Genomic DNA, 23,875 nt, shown 5'->3' with positions numbered 1-23,875 from the left:
TGAAATGAACAGTTCATAACACCATGGACTCTATGAGGGGGTAAACACAAAATTCCTTTTGCTACCCTTGCGTTTTACTGGAACACAATTAAATACAGAGAGGAAAACACAGCCACAGAGCTGGTGCTGCATGTAAACAAACATGAAAGTGAGACTAAATTTGGGAACAGAACCATTCCTGCAATATCACTGTGAGAACATGAGTCTTCTGTCTAGTGTACCCTAAGTTATACCTCTCAATATTACTGACTGTGAGCCTGACAGTATTTTACACAGCACGTGACCAAATAGGAAGATGTGACATTTTAAAAATATGCATCCATGTCAAAGCTGACTCGTTAAGACTGTCACCAAGTTATAACATCCATCTTCTTACTGACGTTTTTACCTTCTGGCAAACGGTTTGTCTTTATTGCAGTTATTACTAATATGAAATTACATTCATATAAACTAAGGAAGAAAAAGGGCATACTATTTTCATTCACCTCTTAAAAGTACCCCAGGGCATTTTTAAACATGAAGAATGTATGATTTTTATAAAATACACTTTAATCTTGCACTCTGTAACTATTTAATTATTTTGCTAGTAGCAATTTCTTATTGCATCTCCTCTTTGTATTCAAAGCTTACCTACTGCAATGAGTCTTTATAAAGAAACACATTAATTAAATATGCCTTGGCTTCACTAGCCTAGGAAAAGACTATTAATCATCTCACAGGCACAAGCACAACATAATACCTGCTATTTTGCTCACAGGCAGCTCACACAAACTGACTTCTGCCACATGATGTAATTGCCTCCAACAACCTTGAGCACATAAAGAGGCTTCTCCTCATCAGCCATTCACTCTCCTCACATACTGTGAAGCAGGTGATGCATTTGTGAGATGTTAGGGGCTATTTTTTTTCCTTTTTTACAACACCATACCAATATCTAGCGAAATACATTTGCAGTGTCCACCCTGCCACTGGACATATGGGGACACCAAAGGCTTGAGTGGGACAGGGTTGTTGGTGTCTTCTCACTAAATCCTCCTGAGGAGCACTCACCAGCACTGAGGGGAGTCAGTGCCAAACATGAGATGCAGCTGTAACCAGCAAATAGGTTTGTTAGGGCCAGGGTCACTGAAAGACAGTACTTTATAAAGGGGGTGGGAGAGGAGGAGAAAAAAAGAAAAAAGATGGACAAATTAGAACAATGACTGATGGTCTCATATAGAAACCTCAGGTACAACTTCATTCCCAGTTTTCTAATGTCATTGCTGAGTTGGACTTCAGTCAGAATGAAAAGACATTTCATGTGCATTCCGTTGTCACAAACTGTTAATATTTTATTGGGTGAGAAAGGTAGAAAAGAAGTTGTGGCTTAGAAATGAAATAAGTCAATTATTCCTTGACCTTGACTGGATGTTTTAAAAGCTTTTCAATATGTTTGCAGCATGTGCTAGGCAGCAATTCTTTTTCATGGAAAATGTTTCTCTGATATCCTACTTGTACCTTCATTAATCATAGGTCACCCTCAGAGGTGCAAGCTTCTCATTTAACAAACATCTAGAAATTGAAAAAGTTCAGAGTAACTCTAACTGTGCCTAGAGTGACTCTGAGCATGAGGCATTTATTTTACCTAACACAGCTAAAGGTATTCAGAATAATGTTCAGAACTGCCTAGTGTGCTTTTCTTTTTGGTCCTCTTCAGCTACTTGTGGAATAGGTCAGCCTGTTCCATAATGTTGGAACTGGTTGCCTTTTCACCAGAGGTCCTATTAACTGAGCCAAAACTCATTCCACTCCTCACTTTCCTCGCTCTCATGGTACATGCAAGAAACCACGGGTGACCCAGGTCTTCTCTAACCCTTCTTCTCTACTACCAATGCCTCTCCCACCACTTTTACCCTTTAGCCCCTCTGTTCCCAAGTTCTTTTTCCCCTCTCCTGCTCAAGATATGTTAGTGCTCTTTCCAGCACCACAGTGCTGATGTATGCATCTCCTACTACCCTTGCTACCGCCGTTGCACTCTACATTTAGGGGTATATTTGATGAGGAATTTAGTAAAAATGCCTTCTCAAATGCTTGCTCTGGGATGCCAGCCAAGGGAAAGGCACTGGGAGGTAGCAGGGAGATGCTGTCAGACAAGGCAACCTGCTTAACGGGAGCTGGAGGAAGGGAGCAGCACAGACAGAGCAAGGAGAAATTAAAGCGTGATCTATCAGAGCAGAGTGGGAAATGAGGCTGTGAAAGAAGGTGTGAGTTGAATGCTAACAACCTGAATGCTTGGCTCAGGCCTTCTTCCTTGCTTTCTGCTGGGGCTGCACCAGATCCCCTCCTTTTTCCATCTTTGGCTGTCCTTGGGTGTCTTCACCCAGGCTCAGTCATACAGTACTGTGACAATTTGGGTTGATTGGTGCTGAACCAGTAGCTAAAGCCTGGTGAGTATCAGTTACACCACACACTGTGTCACTGTGCAGCCAGGATGGAGGGATGAAAATCCCCTTTTCAGCTGTTTGGGCAGCGCTTCACTTTTGAAACATAACCCTGCAGGATCTACAGTGTTCCTCATGCATTTTCATGACAGCCCCTCCTGCCCTGTCCCTTCCCAAAGAGATGCTCTAGTTCTCATTTTACAAAACAACCATATGAGACACAATGACCTCAGACAGATCATTTTCAGGATGAGTGGGGCAGAACAGATAAGAAAGCCACGTCCCTGAGCATACAAACCACAAGCTTTCTTTTCTGTTGAGGCTTAGATAAATTCCCTTCCACAGCTTCCAAATCAGAGGTGTAATTAGGCATATTTGATAAATATCAACAAGTGAGGGTAATTCATACATCCCATTAAAAAAAGAACATGTTGTTTCAGTATTAGTAAAACAGTACAAACAGATGAGCTAAAAGAGCAAAGGTTTGCTTATAAGGTTAATAGGAGACATGAGGCAGTGCTTTCTGTGCTTACCTTCAGCACTGTGATATTCCATGCAAAACTCTCAATAGCTTTGCTTAATTTTCTTCCTTTCAAACCTTCCTTTGTCCCAAGGTTATGAAGCTCTTCATGGAATTCCATTCCTAAAAATACAGATTGCACCATTAACCAATGCATGATTGATCTTCCCCATAAAACACTGAGTGAGCATTTTCAGTCTTGCAGCTGGTATTTCCTGCAACCTCTTTCTGTGCTTCCCTTTCCTTTTATGACTCCATCCTGAGAGAGCATCTTCCAGAATAAAAGTGTCATGTGCAATCTTGGGATTGTGCTTCCACTTTGCATGTGACTCTCCTTGCCAGCGCTGGGGTCCCACACAGGCACAAGCCTGGTTCCCTCTCACACTGCCTGCAGTCTGCATTGCTGCAATATTGCAGCAAAAGGCAATGGCTGGCAACTCTCCTTGCACAGATGACTTTGCCCCCTTGGAAGGCTCTCTGACAGACATGGAAGATACCTGTTCAGCACAGCAAATACAGACTCCAATGCACATCTCCTCATTAATCTTAATCGCAGTCATACAGAAAAGCCTTTACACTTCACAATGATAAATTATGTCAGAAACACATAAATCTAATCACAGGATAGCTATTCCTGCAGTGCAGAAAACTGAGACTTCCAACCACACCCCTGCTACATTTCATTGCTACTTTCTGTGGCAAACGCCTGCAAATCTGTTGCTGGATACAGGAATTCAGGAAATCTGGGAGGGGATTAAAAACCTTAAACTATCAAACTGGCCCGCCAATTTCACAAGATTTGCACAGTGTATGCAAATATTTCTCAGAGTCTGGCGTGGACTGAGAGACAAAATGGAGAGAGAGCTGTTTGTGTTCCCCTAATTTGTACCTTGCAAAGGCCAAATTGGCACCAAATCACCCCAAAGCATCAGAAGCCCAACCTGGCTGAACAAACCAAGCTCCATCTCCAGTTGTTTCACAGCTCTCCCTCCCCTACCATTTTACGGTAAATGTCACCCACAAATTCAAGCTTTGCTGAAATTACATCAAGGAAATGCCTGTTGAGAGAACATCTGCCCGGTGTAGATGCAAAGGGCTGCTCAGCAGGTTGCTGAAGGACAGTCCAAGGCAGGCTTGCACTCAGCAGAGCTTGCCCAAAGCACTCCTAGAAGACTAACAATAAGTTTTTTCTTGCCTTACGGCGACTCCAGGAGCTCAGTAACACTGAGGCAGTTCAGCCCCACACAGTGCAAGATTTCTCTACTGTTTATATTCCAAAACTTCACCCACTCACAGGTTTTGCCTGTAAAGGATAAGAGAGTTCCTTTGGAAAACAGTCTAAATAACTGCACCCTAAGCAAGATGTCCTTTTAGGTGTGCCCCGTGCCAACTGAATTACAAATCATTTCACTTCAATTAGTGAAAGAAAACCTTCAAATGACTCTTTCCTGGAAGAAAAAACATGAAGGCTAAGGGATCTTAGCTCCACACCGGCAGCCCTGCCTTTATGCAGCATCCTTTTAGGTATTTCTCCCTCTGGACCTCACTTCTCCATCTCTAACTTGGAGACAGTGCTGCCTCAGAGAGAGGGAGCCACAAACATTTGTTAGGCTGTGGGTAGCAGCACCAGGGAAAGCACTTATCAGGTCGATCCTCCAGGCTGCTGCTGATCCCTGTGCATTGGGCTGAGCCTGCACATTTAAAAAAACCAACAAAATCAGCCACCTGAAAAACCATCTGGGAGAGTGGGCAGGACCCTGAAGCACAGGGAACCCAGACCAAAACAGGCTATTGACAGGTTCTCTGTCAACCCCGACAGGCTATGATGTGAAGCAGAGGTCTGGTAGGAACACATGTTCAAAGGGAGCAGAACTGGGGTGAGGTGAAGGACTACATCACAGGCAATTGTACCTCTGACACTTGTCAATTTTGAGTGCTTCATCTTGCCACATGGAAAATGTTATATAACAATTTGCCTGGGTAACACTTGCAACAAACTAATTGGCAATTGAGTGCAGGGAAGGATATTCTCTCTCCTAATCCTTTCCTCTGTCTAAATCCTCAGGCTTCAGAGAAGCACTTTGTATCTCCCCAGCTGTCTTCTCAATTAGAAGCAATATTTTAAGTCTAACAAAGCAAAACAAATGAAAATACAAGTGGATACGGCAGCAAAGAGAAAAACTTGAAAAAATTTGTCTTTTTCCAGAGGGAAGGAAGGAGAAGGGAACTGCATGGAACTCTGGACATCAGCATGGTGGCACAGTACTGCATCACGCTCTCTGTACACATCTCCAGCCCCTTGCTCACAAAGACACCAAAAGTGCCCAAGCAAGTGTTGTGGGTTCTTTGCTTTTGTGCACAGAGCAAGCTGGGCAGAAAGGTGTCTGATGTTGCTGAGGGCCTGCATGGTGTAAAGTATTGCTCTGAAATTACACCACCTGGGGAGACCCTCCTGGTCCTGCATCTTCTCATTACTGTCCCATTCCTTAACCCTCTGCACACAATGAAGGCCTTGGGCTGAGGAATCTTATGCTGCTTATGCAGATAAACAGAACCCAAGGCAATGATGAGGCCCATGAAATCCAGTGAGAAACCACCACTTGCCTCTCCTCCCTTTGCTACCATGGTGCCAGCATAACTAAAGAGCAAAGACTGGGTTCCACCCTGCTCTTGGACCACACAAAAACCAGCTAAATGCTATTGTTGAAACAGTTTCTGAATTCCTTCTAATTAAAAAGATGAATTAAAATATTTACTGCAAAACGGCTGTTTCATTCACTATTTACATTTAGTAGAAGCAAATGGCTGTAGCCTGCATCACTTGCCAAATCCAAAAATGTCAATCAGAAACAATAGTATTTATGATTGTTGTGGTCCCAGAAGACCAGGACTAAGAACACAAATTAAATGCAGTCACAAGTGTTTGCGTTACTGACCTTCAAGGCTTGTTATAGGTTAGGAAAGGTACAGCTGTACAATTTTAATAAATTTAATTTCTGCAATGAAAACACCTAATGGAAATACACTGTGTGTATTTATTCAGCATGGTTTCTGACACATGAAAGCTGATGGATTTAGTTGTGGAGGATTACCACTGCCAAATGTGGACTCTTATCTCTCCAACAGGGCTTATTTTTGTGCATGAGTGGAAACTACAGGAGACATCTCCCAGTTCAAAATCTAGCCTGCTATCCTGAATGGTGATGAAGAGAGGTTTGCATGAATAACCTGAACTGAGAAGCACAGACACGTTGGTGATTTCTACCATCCTGAAACAGGAGTGGGAACCTGTGGCAGAGTAGACAGCACACAGGTGGCCACTTCTGAAACCACCTCTTCCACTTCTACTGGTGCATACCAGTTCAGACAAAGATATCAGTACAATACACCAGCAATGTAAGACCTACTTCACACCTAGTTACAGTGGTTTGTGCCCGTACAAACATAATACAAACATATGAAACATTATGACAAACATAATGAAGAGCCACACAGACTTGCTGTGATACAACAGAATTATATTGGCTCAAGTTTACAAGGTGTAAACCAAACCTAAACAGCAAAAGAGAGGAAAGGCAGGCAACACAGCTTGTTCCTGTGGTTATCAAAACCTCTTGCCTCCTCTGTGTTCAAGGGAACAGCTGGGGTAGAGAATGGCACTCAGTAAAGGCAGGATGCCTTCTCACCCCCTCTTTTTAATTGAACGCCTTTCTAGTTCATTTGACTAATTTAAATGCTGTCAGACATTTCAGAGCTATAGAGCAGATGGAGAAATAGCTTTTAAGGTGAAAGCTGAATATTTTTCCCTCTTCCCACGCCTGCATTGCTACTGGAAGATGAACTTCAGGAGGGTGGAATATGCCAGGGAAAGACTGGAATGCTCACTTACATACCAGGGAACGAATGCTACATTAGCAACAAAGTGTAAGTAAACTATGGCATATTGTTTCCCATCTTTCATCCAGAACTGCACAATAAAGATGGATTACCTGCTTTCTGGCACTGAACAATCTTGTCATGAGTGATGTCTGCCGTCTCAATAAGAACCCTGCTCTCTTGAATCATCTGTCAAAAAAAAAAAAAAAGGAAAAAAATCAGTATTACAAGGGTCTCCTGCAACACCTAGAGCACAGGAAAGTACAAAGCTTGAAACTTGGGAGGAGATCTGCTCTGCAAGTAACACTATGAAGACTGGATCCTTCCTTCCTTCTTCCTATCAAAGCTCCGAGATCTGTATCAAGAGAAGTGTCAGTTGCTCAGAAAATGTTTTGCTCCAAAAGTTAAAGAACAGCTGCTTTATATCAGTGAAACACCACTGCAAATAACATAAGAGATTCCAGAAGAAAGCAAAGTTAGCAGACAAAATTAATTCTATGTGAAATCAAGCCCTTTCTAATTAGTACTTTTTGTGAAACAAAAGGAGAAATAAGTACAGTCTTTGACATATGTGGTTATTAAAAACATTACCAAGTCATGAATAGAGTTATCTCAAAAGCTATTTAAGCCTGTGCTGAACTTTATGCCCTACAATAGTTCAGACAGCTACAGTATTTCTTGAGTTTCTCTTTGGAGAAATTCAGATCCAAATCTCACCTTGTCCTCAGTATTTCTGTTGAAGTTTAATGGAAAAGGGAAAAAGAAACCCACAAAACAAACCAAAAGAGGCAGTTTCAACAAGCCTACTCAGAAGTTTTAGGAGATGTCCATACTTACACACTTACTTTCCAGAGCAGTCCATTATCAGCAAACAAATGAAGGGTCCACTATGTGACAAGTTTCCTGAGCCTCCCCGCTTGCAAATACTAATCTCCTTCGATGGCAACAAGCTTCCAAAACCCCTCAGAAACCCAGGCAAGCAAGAAAATTGGTAGTACATACATCTGTTACAGAAGGCAAGAACATGCTGTATAACAAACTGTGACTGAGAATAATCTCCCTCTCCTGGGATGTATACCACAAACCTCAATCAAATCTAAACAGCATGAGAGTGGTGCCAATTAGAAATGAAGCAAACTGAATACTGTGCCTAATATTACAGCCTGAAATTACAGAAGCTGCCATCTGAAAGCTTTGCCAAAATGCTGCAACTGCTAAAAGCCTTCCTACTTTCAAACAGACCAAACATGAAAACACAACTGGTACGTTTCGATGGTTTTAGTGGAAGACAGCATAACAGTATTAAATTAACACTTGCAAATTAGCACTCATTGTTTTAATTAGACACAGGGGAGGAGAGATGGTTCCACTTGTCACACCCAAACTCCCAAATTCTGGAGAAATTCAGGTCCAAATTTTGCTCCTTGTGCCACCTTTATTTCTTAATAAATGCATTAAGACAGGCTGCATTTAATAAAAGTACCCATGCCTTTGCTTTGATATAAAGAACACATGGAAAACAAAACCCATTATCAGCTTCACAGGAGAGTGAAAAAAGCATGATACACCTACAGAGTGCAAAATTGGTTTTTAACAGAACATACCCAGTGGATATGCCTGAGATTGAAATTACTTTTGATAGTATCCTTTGCCTTTCATTCTTATTACTTGCTTGTTCATGCATCATGTTGATTTTTTTCCTCTTTGATGTTTTCACTTGTCATCTAGAAAGCAATGACAATTTCTCCCCACACTCCAACTTTTCTGTACCACAGCACATTGCTATTTTGTGCTGAAGGAGCCACTCAGCTGGCAACTGCAAACGCTGAAGTTGGTCTGAGCAGTAAAGACAGTGAGAGACCCAGAAAACCTGCAAGTCACTACAGAGGCAGCCAGAGGCCAAACATGCATCTCTTGTACATGCAGACATGGGCTTGTGAGCCAGTGCTGGCATTGGCTGGTCCAGCCAGGTGTTACCAGCAATCTCCATGGCTGCTGTATTCCATGTATCTGTCCTCCTGGGCTTGGGTCCCCACTGGGTCTGTGCCTGCACCCAGCAGCAAGGTGTGCCCTGGGAGATCAATTGCATCTAAGTTGGTACAGGATATCCAAAGTGTCAGACTGTGCTCAGATCCCTAAAGCAGAATGTCACTTGTGAGAGTTTTTTATATATACGCACACACACATATATATGGCCACAGGAATTATCCTACCACACACAAAAAAAGCAAGCTTGAGAGTCATGCTACTATTGGACCCACTCCTGGGAGTTTCTGGCATGCCTGTTTTAGGATTCTCAGGCATGAAGGTGTTATATTCATTTTTTAACAGAAAAGTGGCACTAGGATGTCAATTATCCCTTATTGCAGAGTAGGTAGAGCAGCCCTCCACTCCTTTGATGCTGACATCAAAGTCTCACTGCTCTCAGCTCAGCAAGAACAAACAATTAAAACCATATCAGACAGCAGAATTTAACCTGTTCCTGTCTTCCTGCTCAGCAATAATCTTCACAAAAATAAGCAGCTTTTATAGCTTTTGTCCCATGACAAATCCTACAAGTGGTTTCAGAATTCCTCAGCTCAGCGACTGGTGTTAGGGGACAGCCTCAGCGACCAACTGGCACCTCCTCTCACACATTCCTCTAAGAAATAATGCATTAGGTAGAAAAAATACACCCTGGGCCAATTATGATACATGATTTTGGCTGGCCTATGATATCTTCGCCACCTGTGATAACCCAGCGTGCAGGACCCAGTATCTCTACATGACAGGCCAGACTCTGCTCCCAGCAAGAGCTGCATGTGCAGTTTCAGTGGGCACAAGATCCTGCTTCCCAATACTATTGTAAAAAATCATAACAATAGGCTAGTGCAAGGACAAAGCCTAGGTGGTCACTGTGAAGGACCAGAGACTGACTCATACAGACAAGAGTACATCAGGCAAGTAACTCCCACCCAGGAATAAAGTTATAGCACAGGGTCATGGCATTTGGATACAGTTATTTCTTGTCACTGGTTGTGAAATGAGTCCATGGTTTCCCAGTCTGAATCATCCCTTGCTTTTCCAGCTGCCATCACATCCAAACCCCTTCTTGGAGATGTCACCTGCTTCTTGTAAAGTAGGTGACAAAAACCAGAAGCTCTAAACACAACACGGAAGGTGGTGAGATTTTCTGCTGAGAAGGTGACTCCATAAATCACATGACAACCTGAGATTTTCTAGCCCAGCTTTGCCAGTAATGTTTCAAAACCCACCAACCTGCCTCAAAAGTGGAAAGTAAGCTTTCTAAAGTTTGCTGCATGAATTTCCATGCACCTTTACTCTGCTCAGACCTGCACTGAGCACTGCAGGCAGCTGTTTCATCTGGCTGGAGCCCATCAGGCTGCTGTTAAATGTCAGCTCCTGAGCAGTAAGTCACTTCTGTGAGTGACTCACAGAGAGAGAGAGATGTCCTGCTCCCTCAGAAAACTCAAGTTCCACCAGTGTGTGTTAACCCCTGAACATTGAGCTTCAATGGATTGACCTCCATATACTGAAAAGCAACCTTTAGAGGATGGAAGCTGATATCTGGGTCCATTTGGATTCAGGAAAGAAATTTTTAACAGCTGCTACAGCTGGCAGGATTGCTTAAGACAACTTGCATTTCCCATGTCAGAAAGAAGGTGATAAACTTTACAGAGTGATGTGCTTAATGTAACTATAGGGGTGAAAAATTGGACAAAAATAAGAGTGAAAGCACACAAAATCTGATTAGGTAGGTATAATACTCAGTAATTATATTCAATACTATATCTAATAATATAGGTATAAAAATTCAGTCCCTATAGGATAGGGACTGAAAAAGCTACGCAGAAGATTGAATGGGAGAAACCACTACATACCTTGACATCATTTGGGGTCCTGCTAATTTCAGTACTGGGCCCTGCATCCCAGGGGCTGAGACCTGCAGGGAGGACATGGGGTTCCTCCTAGAGCTCTGTGAAGGACATGGGGTTCCTCCTAGAGCTCTGTGGGGACAAGGCACGGCCGCTCCTCACTTCAGGGACTGCTGTCATGTTTCCATGGGAGCACAGACACAAAGATTTCTGTGAGTCTTGGAGGTGCTAACCCTCCTGGAGAGGCTGCAGCACCAGAAACACTCTCACAACAAGGAGTGAACAAGGGGCTGTTCAGACTGACAAAAGATGCACATGGCACAAGTCCCAGAACTAAATGTCACATTTAATAAACTAATGGGAATGAAGAATACAAGGCCTCATCTACATAGGTTAGTTTTTTTCTGAAAAATAGCTCATTTAATTTAATTGAATTTAAATATTATTACGCAATGCTGAAAGCAAGATGCATAAACTTGATTCATCACCACCTACCCGAAGCACCCTGTTCATGCTCAATTCTCACAAAAGCATAGGAGGCAAGAGCTGCCACAAACCCAGGGGATCTCTCTTTATCCAGTATATGAGACCCAGAAAGTGCAACAGACCACAGGCTGAAAATATAATTGACCTGTCTCACTTCAGTGTCTAAATATAGCATGGACTATCAAATTTTAAATCCCATTGCTTCATGCACAGAACAATGCTTTATTTTGTCACTTCTGTTAAGTGTTAATTACAAAGCTAAAAAAAATTTAAGTGAAATTTAATATATCTTAATGCTGAGGTCATCATATTACTCACACAAAATTAACAGGGTTATTTATTACCCATATTAAAGGCAGTTTAATCATAGGATCAGTATAAACTGAACAAAAATGTTCTTTCTTTTTATTTTAATGAACTCCTGTGCTAAAGACCAATTTCTTCTTTTCATTACAAACTATTCTACAAACTGAAAGGGAAAGAGGAAATTAACACAGCAGAGTCTCACCAAAAAAGGGAAAAAAAGACAGGAAAATCTTCTGGTGGCAAATTAAAGCACTGCTCCTGCTAGGAAGATAAATGATACAAAAGGGACATTTTAAGGAATCCTCTCATAAATATTCCAAAGTTTAGAACAGAAACTGACTGAACATCAAACTAAAAAGTAGCCTTCTCTTAGGTATCTGCTCATGGCCATTGCCACAATCTTCTATGCCTTTCACTGACAATGTAGAATTTTTCCTGGGTAAGGGGTACTATATTGTGCCTTTATTGTGATATAAAAAAAGTGCAAACCAACCAACCAACCACAAAAACAAACAAACAAGCAAACAAAACTCAAGCCAAAGGAATCAATCAAAAATAAAAGAGGTTATGAAAATAAAACCAATTCAAAGAACAGCTGAAGTGCAAACTGAGCTCATGAAAATTTGCATTGGATTTCCTTTAGCATTGAATATTTGTTGCACACATTTGGGACAAGAAACATTCAGGCAATCAATCATGTGCCAGCAAGTTTTGAAAAAAAGAAGGATGTGCATGTGGTGCCAGGACGTGGGAAGGAACGCTGTCCACCGGTCTGTCCACCACCCTGTCTCTGTCCCGACACACTTCAAGGCAGATTTCTGTATCTGAGCCTTTTCCTGCAACAGCCCAGTGTGAGGAACAGCTGTAAAGGACAGTAACACAAGCTGGAAACATCTGAAATACCTTACTGACACAAATTGCAGAAGGAACTGAATAAAGTTCACCCTAAGTTACAATTTCATGTTTTCAGTTACAAATATTTCTGGGGAAATACAGAGCCAGAGTGTTGCAGGATGTGTCCTGTGCATGAAGATCAGCCCAGAATAGGAGCAGTGGGAGGAACAGTGGGGAGAGGTCAGCTTTCAATATGCTTGTGCTAAAACAGAGTAACTGAAGTACCCAACTGGAACTTTAATTTGCAAGAAAAGTTCTGATCTGACTGTTTTCAAGTTCTGTTTTAGAAATGACTAAGGAACCTGGGCTATCAGAGAGAAACTGTGAGAGTGGTGGGTAAATAAGAGAGAGTAAATAAGAGAATTATAAGAAGTGGAGAATGAAACAAGACTTTCCTTAATAAGAAATGGAAAAAGAAACAGCCTTTCCCAGTTTATGTCCAATTTTGGGCGGAAAACTCTTTAAAATAAATAAAAATTCAAGACAATGTCCATGTATTGGACTGTGTTTGACGTCAGTGCCTTATGACACTTCCCTGGCAGTGGATGCTCTGCTCTGCAATAGCCCTGTCTTCAGCTGCTTAGAGAATTGTGAAAAATGTTCCTTTGGGGATGACTCTGTCCCAGCTGAGGTATGAATTTCAGTGGAAATGCTCACGAAAATCTATTTAGTCATTTTGCATTTACATAAACTGAGAAAAAGGACTTTCTCCTTGGGAATAAAGAGCTTTCACATCTGCATCAAGACAAAGAAATCCCCAAAAAATGGAATATGAAAAGAACAGCAGACAAAGAGCAGCTCCTCTGCACACACGCCTCAGCAGATTTCTGCGAGCATGCACGGACCAATATCCCTGTCAACAAAAACTCTGCCATTAAATACATTGACTTATTTCCCAGCAGCATCACAGACATTTCCTCTCCTCTCAAAAATCCCCAATCCATCCCCATATTGGCTGAAACATTCTTAACTACCTTACCACCTCCCAACAGCACCTACAGACACCCTGTCTTCCATAAGTGTCTGCTCCAACAGAGCAAGATCAGTTCCAGTAAAGAGGCTTGAATACAAAGAAAAACATTAATGTCAGTGTGAGCTTATATAACAAATAGCTTCATTGTTCAATGTTTTTTACACTTCTTGTTATTTATGATTTGAAAACTTGTAAAGATCCTTGAACATCTTTTTTTAATTTTCTAGAAAAATTTCTGCATGCACATGAGCAGGGTGGCTGGGTAAAACCAAGAAAATTTATCATCACTTGTTTATTGCTTTTGATTTTCAAATGATTTAATCATTTGATCTTGGAGGAAAAATAACACTGAACCAATAACTGAAAAGCAAAGAGCACAAGTATCCCTGAGTTCATGCATGCTTGCACCTGCACATGAATATATCGTGCAGACACAGAAATCACAATCTGTTTCCAAACAATTCTCAACCAAAAAAAATTCTAACTTCACAGGATAACTGTTTGCAATGAATAATTCAACCATCTGTCAGGTCCAGCTGGGCCCCATTCCCTCTTTTCACATGGAGTATCTCCTTTTTTAGGTGTGATCCCTGAACAGCAGCTTTAATTTGATAGGTTGTGAAGCACACTGTGCATGCTGCCCACCTGAGTGACCACTGACAAGGGCGAGAGGGAGAGCCTTTCCTCATGGGAAAGGAAAGCTCTGAAGAACAACTCTGTAAGTGACACAATACGTTATCCTACAATGTACGTGTGGGAACCAGTGAACATGACCAGAGTCCAGTCATCACACTTTGTGTGTGGTATCAACCAAAGCTGCAAGTCAAAAAAAAAACATTCTAAACTGTATTTCTGGTCATTGACACACTTTTGAAAAATGTTTTCTGTGTATTGTCATCACTCCACCTTATTTTCTTGGGTTTGGCAAATCCTATTCCCTTCTCTCCTCTGCAGAAACTCCCATACAACCCAGCACCATCAATGAAGCCTCTTCCTACATGAGGCATGGCAACAGTAGAGTTCCACTAAACCACTGCAGTGCATTCATAAAAAGAGATAAATTGAGTCCTGAAAAATCATTCCAGTTCCTTAAACAAAGCACATTAAATTTTATTCTAATAAGGCCTCTCTCAAAAGAAAATATTTAATGCAGTGCACAATAGTAAAATTAATTGCCCAGGAAAAAACAAACAAACTGCACAAACCAGTCTTTGTCTATCCTGCCTGCTGACAAAGGCTGAGCAGGAAGGAACAGACAGTTAATTGTTTTCCAGATCATTGTGGCAGGTCTCCGAGCATTTGCACCTCCATTTCCCTGGACCGTCAGTCCTGCTTATGCCCCATTAAACACACAGGCAGAGTCTATACTTGCCATGGAAAAAAAAAAAAAAGAAAAAGGTAAGTTCAGCTGGCAATTTTCTCTAAGGGGAAAAAAGATTCTGACACATAGAACTGTTATTTTCAAAGCACACCTTTTAAAGAATGTGACATCTGTATTGTTTTCAGAGGTGGTGAGGATGGGTTTGCCCAGCACTCAAGCTCCCCGTGCTGTGGAGCCCAGCAAGTGGGGCAGACATATAATTACAGACTCCCACTGTGAGATTTAGGGTCAAACTTTTTCCCATTTTACTGTAGAAGGAATTAAGAAGTATAGCCTGTTCATACAAGAGACAGGCCAATATAAACAGATTTTATTTTATTTAAAAATCCTCTTAGGCCTATTCATTCAAAAAGTGCTTTGAAGTAAAAAGACATTTCTGAGGAATTAAAGGCAAGCAGCAAGCACTTGTGGATCCAGTTCCTTGACACCATATTTATCAACAATATAAAAGGCTGAACCATAGTGTATCTTGAATATAAATAAATAAATAAATAAGCTAAAATACTTTATATTGCTTTCCACCAACATCTCCTTGTGCTCTCATTTGCACAAAAAATATAAATATTAAAAAGAAATACACCCTGGATTACGCCAAGTCTATATATAGGAAGGAGGAGCCCCTTATCAACATTAAAATTGCAAACCCCTCCCCACACTGCGATTTCAAATATCCAGATGGATAGAGACAGTTCATTTTTTTAAACACAGAAAAAGCTAAACAGATTTCAATATTCTGCCTCTAGCATTGTCTCAAAAGGCAAATATCCAAAATGCAGCAAAAACATTTATTAAATCTGGCTTTTGCTTTTTCAGAAGCAAATAGTTTCAGCAAAGTAAGAAGCAGTTGCAGTCAGACAAAGCAGGTAAAAATAAAGTATTTTGTTGGCATTACCAGAATTATAACTCAAATCAATCCTTACATAGGCAAGGCAGAACTCCCTTCTCTTTCACTGGTTTTAGTGTTTGCACAGTCTCTTGACATTCAAGGTACATTTTCCCCCATCAGAGACAAATGTGAGAACAAACATTACTTAAAACAGTTATACAAGTGTTCCTGTCTACATCCAAAAGAGGCCTTTCACCTATTTAAATTGAAAAACTGTTTCTAAAGTACAAGGAGGCCTTGAAACGTCCCATGTGTACTCTTCAGTATATAATTACAAAGATAAGAAGTGACACATTCATTTTGGTAAGACTTCATTAAGCACGCCTCTAAAGACAGAAAAACCTCTTATTTATGTGGTATTTGCTCTTTCAGAAAGACATCACACCATGTAACAAATCTACCCCAAAAAAATTCAGTCTAAAATAAGGCAATCAACTGGATTTGCAAACCCTCTTTCTGGTATTGTTACAGCTGGTATTTTATTACCATAACCTAATCACTTTCAAGTAATACAAACTACTCTGGAAGAAACCCAAGGGTTATTTCAGGGTATTTTTAATATTTCTGTTTTAATCAACATCAGTGTCTCCCTCCTCACCACAAGTTGATTTTTCCCTTGAAAAGTGTGTTATAACGGCAAAAAAATGAGATGAAAAGGAGGCAAGATTTGGCACACTGAATAGCTGGTCAAAGCTGTGATCACTCTTCACAACACTTCAGGTTCTCTGGAAGCAATTTGATATCCCCAATGTTATTCACCCTTTTATTCCTTATGAACACAAGCTGCAGAAATAACACAGGCTGCAGAAATAACTGCTGTGCACTGAACAAGAGTTGTGATTTAGCCTGGCTGCCACAGTGCAATATTTAAGTCAGGCTTTGCAAAAACTCTGCAGCTTGCTATCAGTTGTGCAGAGCACCTACAAAGGATGGGGAGCGAGGGGGCAGTGTCGTGGCCCGAGAGGCACCTTGTGACAGCAACTTCTGCTGCTGGAAGTCACGCACAGCTGCTGCTCAGTCACCCACAGAAGTGACATATGTCATACAACGAGCAGCAGCGCTCATCTGGAATGATGCCAGTTTGTGTCTCTACATCTGCATAAAGTATTCCTGTACCATATTGACCTCTCCTTCCCCGTGCCAGAAAACAGGCATTTTTAAACTTCCCTTGCAACTTTGCCATGCCCTCCCCAAGAGCAACACTTGGTCTGACAGGGACACGGGCAGTACTTAACAGTGCTGCTGAAAAGTGTCGGGAAGGGGACAGCTCGGCTTTGCCTGGGAACTCCCATGCTGCAGCTCCCCATCTAATGGCCTTGTCCTCTCCTGCGGGGACGCAAGCCAAGGGCAGTGCACAAATCTTGCCTCTTCTCAAGGACAAGGACTAACAATCACCAGTGCAAGCTGAATTGCCCTAGTTTTGTAAACAAAGTCCTCTTCAAGTGCCAACCTGTGCTAGCCACAACCGTGTTTAAAAAAGGAAACAGCAACAAAAAGCCCAGCATAGCATTGTAGTGATTGAAGGACAACTTCTTCACAGCCCGAGTCATGTGAAGGGCCTGGTCATTTAACTCAAACGTCTGGGCACGTGAAAGCCGCACCCACAGCAGTGGGGAAACACAGAGGGAACCGTGGGGGAGTGCCTACCAGGTCATACGCTGCCAGGACCTTTTTCTGCACATCGGGCACGGTCCCCAGAGGCTCCAGGTAAGGAAAGGTGTCCTTCATGCAGAGGGTGACGGAGGGCGAGCTGTCGCTGCTCACGAGCCGGGAGGACAGGGTGAGGATGCACTGCTTCAGGCTGGCGATGGGCGGCAGCCCGCACAGCTCCTTCACAGACACCATGGCATTCTGAGGGGAGGAAAAGAAACACTTCAGCACATGTTCTGCTTGCCACTCAGTCCCCCCTGCCCACCAGTGCCTTGTCAGCCCTTGCTACTTCTCCTCTCTGATGCGGGGCAGGGCTGTCCCGCTGTCTGCTGTCCCTGGGGCCCCCACGGATGCCATCCCACACAGGAATTCCCTGCTAGCCCCATTCTCTGTCCCCATGAGTACTGCCAGTTCCAGCTTTCCCCCAGACCCAGGCATCCCAACTGCCAGCTCTTCAGCTACTTTGCATTGCAAATCCAGTCCTAACAGGGACAAGCTCTGGTCCCCAGTACATTAAACCTTCAGCCTAAAATGCTATTTCTCTTCCCCACTGCTTAGACCCCAATTGCTTTTGATGCTGTAATCACTTATTCTCCCACCATTATCATCCTCCAGAAAGAACAAGTCTGACAGACCTTTTATTTCCCCTGGGAAAGGCAAGAAGGAAAAACCCATTTCGTTTTCAGCCTTGCATTACCACACTACAAAGAAACACAAACGCTCTTTCCCCTTCATAGGTCACATGTAAGAAAATCAATACTGAATATACAGGTCAAACCAAACTAACATGCCAGGATTTATTTATTTATCAAGTCAGAGGATGTACAGCTGACATGCACCCACCCTTCCTGAGTCATATAAGGAGTGACCAAGATGTACAAAACCCAAGTAAAAGTACTATAACAACCCATACCTTGCAAATGTTTCTCCCACATCTTGTGGAAAAAGACCCATCAGACAATCCTTTTCTCATTGATCAAATACATTAGCTTGCAGTTAAATATAAAACTGTGTCTTAACACAGCACTCCCCAGAACATGATTTTTTATTGAAGTTTTGCTTGGTAGGCACATTAATGCTGTTTCTGAGTCATAGTCCAAGTTTTTTCATATATAAATGAACTATATAAAGTTCACATATAGTGCCTGACCCAGACAGAAGGTGGAGTCAGCAGTTCAAACTAGTTACTTTCAAGGCCTGAAAGAAAGAAAAGCCTGGGAAGAGTTTCCCATTCTTAAAAATATGCTGAGACTATTCCTTTGAGATTGATTTAAAACTTATGTCATTTTGTAAACTTTTCCAGCTGTCAACATTTCATCTGCCTTAGACTCCATCCAGAAAAGTGGGGTCAATGAAGTGCTATGCGTTTTTCTCCCGTTTTCAAGAAAGAAAAAATGAATTGTTTCTGTATCTTTACCAAGGAGATAGATACAGCTGATTTCAGCTATTCATTAAGGAAAAAGTCATTGTTTAATGCTACTCAGTTTTGTTTCTAGGCAGTGCCTGAAGCTCTGAACTGAGCTGCCCCTTAATTAACCCACAGAGTCGCCCCCACCATGGAAGAGAGCACTGGGCAGACTGGTTCTCGTTTGGCCTCGCTGCCACTTCACCTCCTGCCAGCCATGAAGGTCTCACCTGAGCAGTTGTGACAGTGCTGTGCACCTGGGCCCTGATGCTGCCAGCCTCAGCAGGCTCTGCTACATGGAGCAGCATGGGGGGGTGGACAGAGTGCCAGGAGACCCTCTGAGCCAAGACGTGGCACCAGTGTCTGTGCCGGCACTCAGCCAGCCAAGACAACACAGCTATTTAGCAGGGAGGAAATTGCAATTTGAGTGGCATTCAGTGCCTACGTCGAACATCTGCAGTCCTTGGGCAAACAGTGGCAACGCACACTCGGGAAAACATGCTGCTCTTTGCACAGTGGGTTTCTGTGGTGTAGACAAGACCTTAGTGACACCATCCACTGACTGTTTCTTATACTCACCCAAAGAAAACTAAGAGCACAACCCTCACACAGCTAGCAAAACAAAAGCTTGCTGACGTTTTCTAGAACCAACAAGGAAATGAAGTACTTGAGACTTGAGGTGGGGGGACACAAATGTACCCTCAGTTCAGCTTTCTCAGAAAAAAAAAACCAGTAAAGCATATGTTTGAAGAGCACATACTGATTTTTAAAATGTTTCTGCCTAATCCTACATTTGTTTATTACTTAACACCTGTAACTATCAGCCTTCCAATGTCCACTTAAAAGCTGACAACAGCTGTGGCTCTGAAGCTTCACCAGCTTCAGTAGGCTTGTCCTACAAGCAGCTCACCCCATGATCTTCACTTCCACATTGAGGACACCCCAGCACACAAAATGGAAGCGTCATACCTGCATATTTTCTCTCATGTCAGTAGCCTCTCGCAGTGGATGTACTGCCAGCTTAAAGATGTCATCAATAGTCTTGAGACCAGTGTTCCTCAGCATGGTGTACTCCCTTGCTTTCTTCCCTATCCTCACCGAGAGGCTGCGCTTCTGTGCCTTCCCGCCTCCGCTGCGGTTGGTTATGGCAATGTGAACAAAGAGGGTAACGTGCTCCATGATATCACCAACAAAAGAGCGCAGGGGTATGTGCCTGTACCCAGGCTGTAAGCACTCCAGAGGGATGGTATACTGTCCTATGAACTCATCCCCAATGTAGTCATCATCCAAAACAACAAAGCGGATCATGGCCAGCTCCGGCAGATTGATCTGGAACTCAAAGCTTTCATCAAAAATGGGGTTATCACTGTTTTGTTGAACAGTTTTAGTTCTTTGTTCGGTGCAGTCTGCAGGAATCCCATGTATTTCTATGCAAACATAGGGGTCTATAACATCCCCTTTTGCACATGCACCCTTGGGCTTTGGAAAATTCTGACCACTGATTATTTTGACATGTAGGACCTGAGGAGAGACCCCTGGCACAATACCCTTGGTATTTGCACTGAAGTAAGACACTTCATCACGCATCACTGAAGGCCTGAGAACGTACCCACATCCCCCATTCTGTAGGAACCAACCAGTGTGTAGGTCCATCATGGGCCCTGGGGTCTGATAGTTCATTGCCACTATCTGGCAACCACAATTCCAAAAATCTTGAGGATTTAAGTTACTGGAGTCTATCCTCATAGCACTCGGGTACACCCTGGACAGAAACTTTTTGTTGTAGTTGACAAAATCTTCAGGGTATTCATTTGCAATCCGACTGGCTTCTGCCTCACTGAAGGAGCACATTTCCCAATAATTTTGAAATTTCATGGATGTCTCAAAGTCTTTGTATTGGACAGATTTGCATAGGGACACCAAATCAGACAATTCCCTGCAGAGCCAGATCAGCTTTGGTTCCCTTGAGAAGTCTTCTGACAGTCTTCGGGATATTTCAGCCTCTTCATCTTCATCCGTGACTTCTCCTTCCAATATGTCCTGGTCACGGGGCAGTTTCTTCCCCTTCACGATGATCTTCATTTTCAGTTTCTCAGGTGATGGGAGGTAGACTTCTGAGGATAAAGGTGCCTCTGTGTACAGTTTGCTTCCAAAGATTCTTTTCATGTGTTGTACCACTACCTTCTGCTGTTGCACAGAGCAGTGGTTCCCCAAGCAGAGAATAAGTGGGTATTCTGAAGCAAAGAAGGCCAATTTGTTTATTACCTCAATAACATTTCGAAAGGCAAGTGGAGACGTCATGTTGTTGCGGTTACAAATAATGGGTTCATTATCTGGGCCGTCACAGACGTCTAGTTCAATACTCCGACAACTCATCTTTAAAGCCCTGACATAACCATTGATATCAGCTGGCCCTCTGAGCTGGTCTTCTATTAGATATGTATTGTGGGATGCATTGATGTAGTAATGTGACAAAGGCTGTGTCATGTCTTGGACAATTTTTTTGTGCTCTGGGTCAAAAATATCACATTCTGGGGACAACAAGTATTGAGTAAATCCATCAATCGCAAGAAAACCTTTCAACCGCCCTTCTTCAGAAAGCTCATACCTACGTATAATATCTAGACACATTTCTTCTGTTATGTGGGTCACTCCTTGCTCAGCCTCTAAAAACAGCATGAGGTCATTGGCATCCAGGTACTCTTTGTTTTTGGATATCTGCACAAGTAAAAAATACACTTCAGGTCTTGTGCAAAGTTCACTGAACGCTTCACAAAATTCCTCTCTCGTTACTCGTGTTGTTAATTTCTCTTTGCTCTTCTGAATTTCCTTAAATTTTAATCTAATCTTTGACTCTTTTAAGGTGGGGTTAAGCTTCTTTATTAGCTCCACAGACGTATCTTCTAACATTATGCCATTGCCATCAACATCTGCTGCATCAAATACAGTTTTTAGCCAGGCAAACCGTGGGGTATCGTGGCTGCTTTCCATCAAGTCCAGGGGTTGTTTGCTACGAGAAACCAAGTACCTTAATCCTGATACCCAAATATTGGCCACATCAGCTGAATTGGCAACCAAGTCAAGGGACTCATAGTTCTCACCATGAATTACCGACAGCGCACAGTCCTCAGAAATCTGATCTGCAAGTCCATTATTCCTGAACGTTTCTGTGTTCTTCCCTAGTCTGATTTCTTTTATAGCAGAAATATCAAGCTTGGCTTTGTCAAGATCCTTCTTGGAAGGCTCCCAACGAAGAGCCTGCAGGTCAGGATCCAGAGTAAAAAAACGGTTATAAATCCGGGAATTTGGACGAACTTTCTTCAGTTCACACCCAGCCTGCATAAAGCTGATACAGTCGCTGGCACTGCTTATTTTCTTCTCTGATGGCATGCTGCTGAAGGACACTGTTTTCTTTCTTCCACATTTTTGGTTTGAAGGATCCTGTAGAATAATTACATATTAAAAAAAAATTAGTTTTTCTTCAGTCATTCTATGAGTGCATAAATAATAGAAAAGATACGTTTATGTAAAGATAATTAATGTTCTTCTGAACCTCAAAACACAACATATTACCCCTTCCCACAATTCAGTTCCCTGAATTTATGCTGAGCTATAAAATATTCTGAGCTGTAGAGCAACTTGATTGACTGCAGCATTAGAGATAGCAAGTTTTCATGAGTGATATTTGTAGCTATTAAACTGCCTTCCAGATCTCAGCAACTTGCTACAGCTGTGAGAAGGCAGTATCCAGTTGTCATGTACATTTTCAGAGCAGAACTACAGGAAAAGATGGGTTTGATGGGAAGCTCCAGCACCTGGTTAAGGTCTGCATAACCAAAATTTGGAGGATCCCACTGGGATTTAAGAGATATCACGAATAAAGGAGGAACTCTGGGATAAAAAGGCATGAACAAAGAGTCTCGGACTATGTGGGAGAAGGAGAAGTTGTCTCTGAAGCACTGTTGGGAGCCTGGGATGAGTCAGCATGCCAGTGGGACACATGTGACAGCTGGTGCTGAGCAGATGACTGTCCTGCCTCTATTTTTCTCTTCTCAGCAACCTTGGACACCTCTAGCAACACTAAAATGAATCAAAATAATAGTCATGGGTCAGATCTCTGAGATACACATCCAGGAGAGTCTGGGTCTTCTTGCCAGTATATTTGAGTGTTCTTTGGCAAAGGGAGTTCTCCCAAGGCTGAGAAGCCCATCTCTGCATGCTTAATTGCATGGCTCATGTGGGAGCCCCACATACAGGTCTGCCAGCTAAAAGTATTTTACACTCTCGTCCCCCCCCGTTTGTTTTGAACCACAAAGCATTGTAGGAAAACGGACAACCAGACAAGAAATATATTCTAACTCCTCTTGAGAAAATACTCAGCCAGACATGTGACTGTCTTTTCAGTATCAACTAACTATTTGTTGCTAGATGTAAAGCCAGTTGCCTGCCATTTTAGTGCAGCAACTAAATTTAAATCTTTCTCCACATATGATCAATTCAAAACATTTCTCAATAATTATAAATTGTAAATAATTCTTTTTTTCTCTGCGTGATTTCCATCTCCTCTACTCCATTAGTATATAAACAGCTACCAAATATATTTTTAAAACAACATTCAAGGCTGTAATTAATCGTGACAGACTTGTTAAAATTGCTTTTCCTTCTATTTCCCTAACCAGCAGTACTTCCCCAATTCTCTGCCTTCTGCTGTTGAAGGGACTTCAGCTGCCTGGATTTTGAGTAGAAAAGGAGTCACAAGGCAAGGAAGTGCTGATGCTGGGTATAGGCACAACAGCCCTGCTGCCTCAGGCCCAGCCATGAGATGGGCACCAGGAACCAGCTTCCTAACAGCCCCTGGGGACCTGCTTTGAGACACCAAAACCCCTGACTGCCAAACCCTCTGCAGACTGGACTACCCTTCCCTTCTCCAGGAGCTGGTTTTCCTCAGCTCCAATTTATGTGCTGTGTCACTCAACCTTCCCCAAGTTATACTCCTCTGCAAACCCAAAATAAACTCCTGCTCCAGTAGTGCCCTCCATCCACCCATCTCTGTCCTCTGCTGCTCTGTGCTGTCTGTGCCAAGCAGGACCCTGTGTAGCTCTTAAAAGCCATCAAGGACATCAGTCTGGATGTTCACAAGACTATCTCCACTCTTCACATGTTTGTATAGATACTTTTAGCAAATCAATCAGTATGAATGTTT

At 42.4% G+C, this 23,875-nt stretch overlaps 1 protein-coding gene across 1 annotated transcript in view; it reads right to left on the bottom strand.

Moving 5' to 3' along the window:
* The window catches only part of PLCL1 (phospholipase C like 1 (inactive)), a 188,766-nt gene that overhangs the window by 20,543 nt on the left and 144,348 nt on the right, over nucleotides 1–23,875 (bottom strand). The window contains exons 2-5 of the mRNA XM_008931117.3: nucleotides 19,642–22,113; nucleotides 17,265–17,468; nucleotides 6,930–7,005; nucleotides 2,954–3,063 (exon numbers count right to left, since the gene is read on the bottom strand). Of these exons, the coding sequence (XP_008929365.1) occupies nucleotides 2,954–3,063; nucleotides 6,930–7,005; nucleotides 17,265–17,468; nucleotides 19,642–22,062 (2,811 nt within the window). The 5' untranslated portion in view covers nucleotides 22,063–22,113. The remainder of the gene's footprint in view (nucleotides 1–2,953; nucleotides 3,064–6,929; nucleotides 7,006–17,264; nucleotides 17,469–19,641; nucleotides 22,114–23,875) is intronic.

Source organism: Manacus vitellinus, unplaced genomic scaffold (assembly GCF_001715985.3).
Source record: "Manacus vitellinus isolate BGI_N305 unplaced genomic scaffold, ASM171598v3 scaffold_20_pilon, whole genome shotgun sequence".
Classification (NCBI taxonomy): Eukaryota; Metazoa; Chordata; class Aves; order Passeriformes; family Pipridae; genus Manacus; species Manacus vitellinus.
This window is presented reverse-complemented; position numbering and strand designations above follow the sequence as displayed.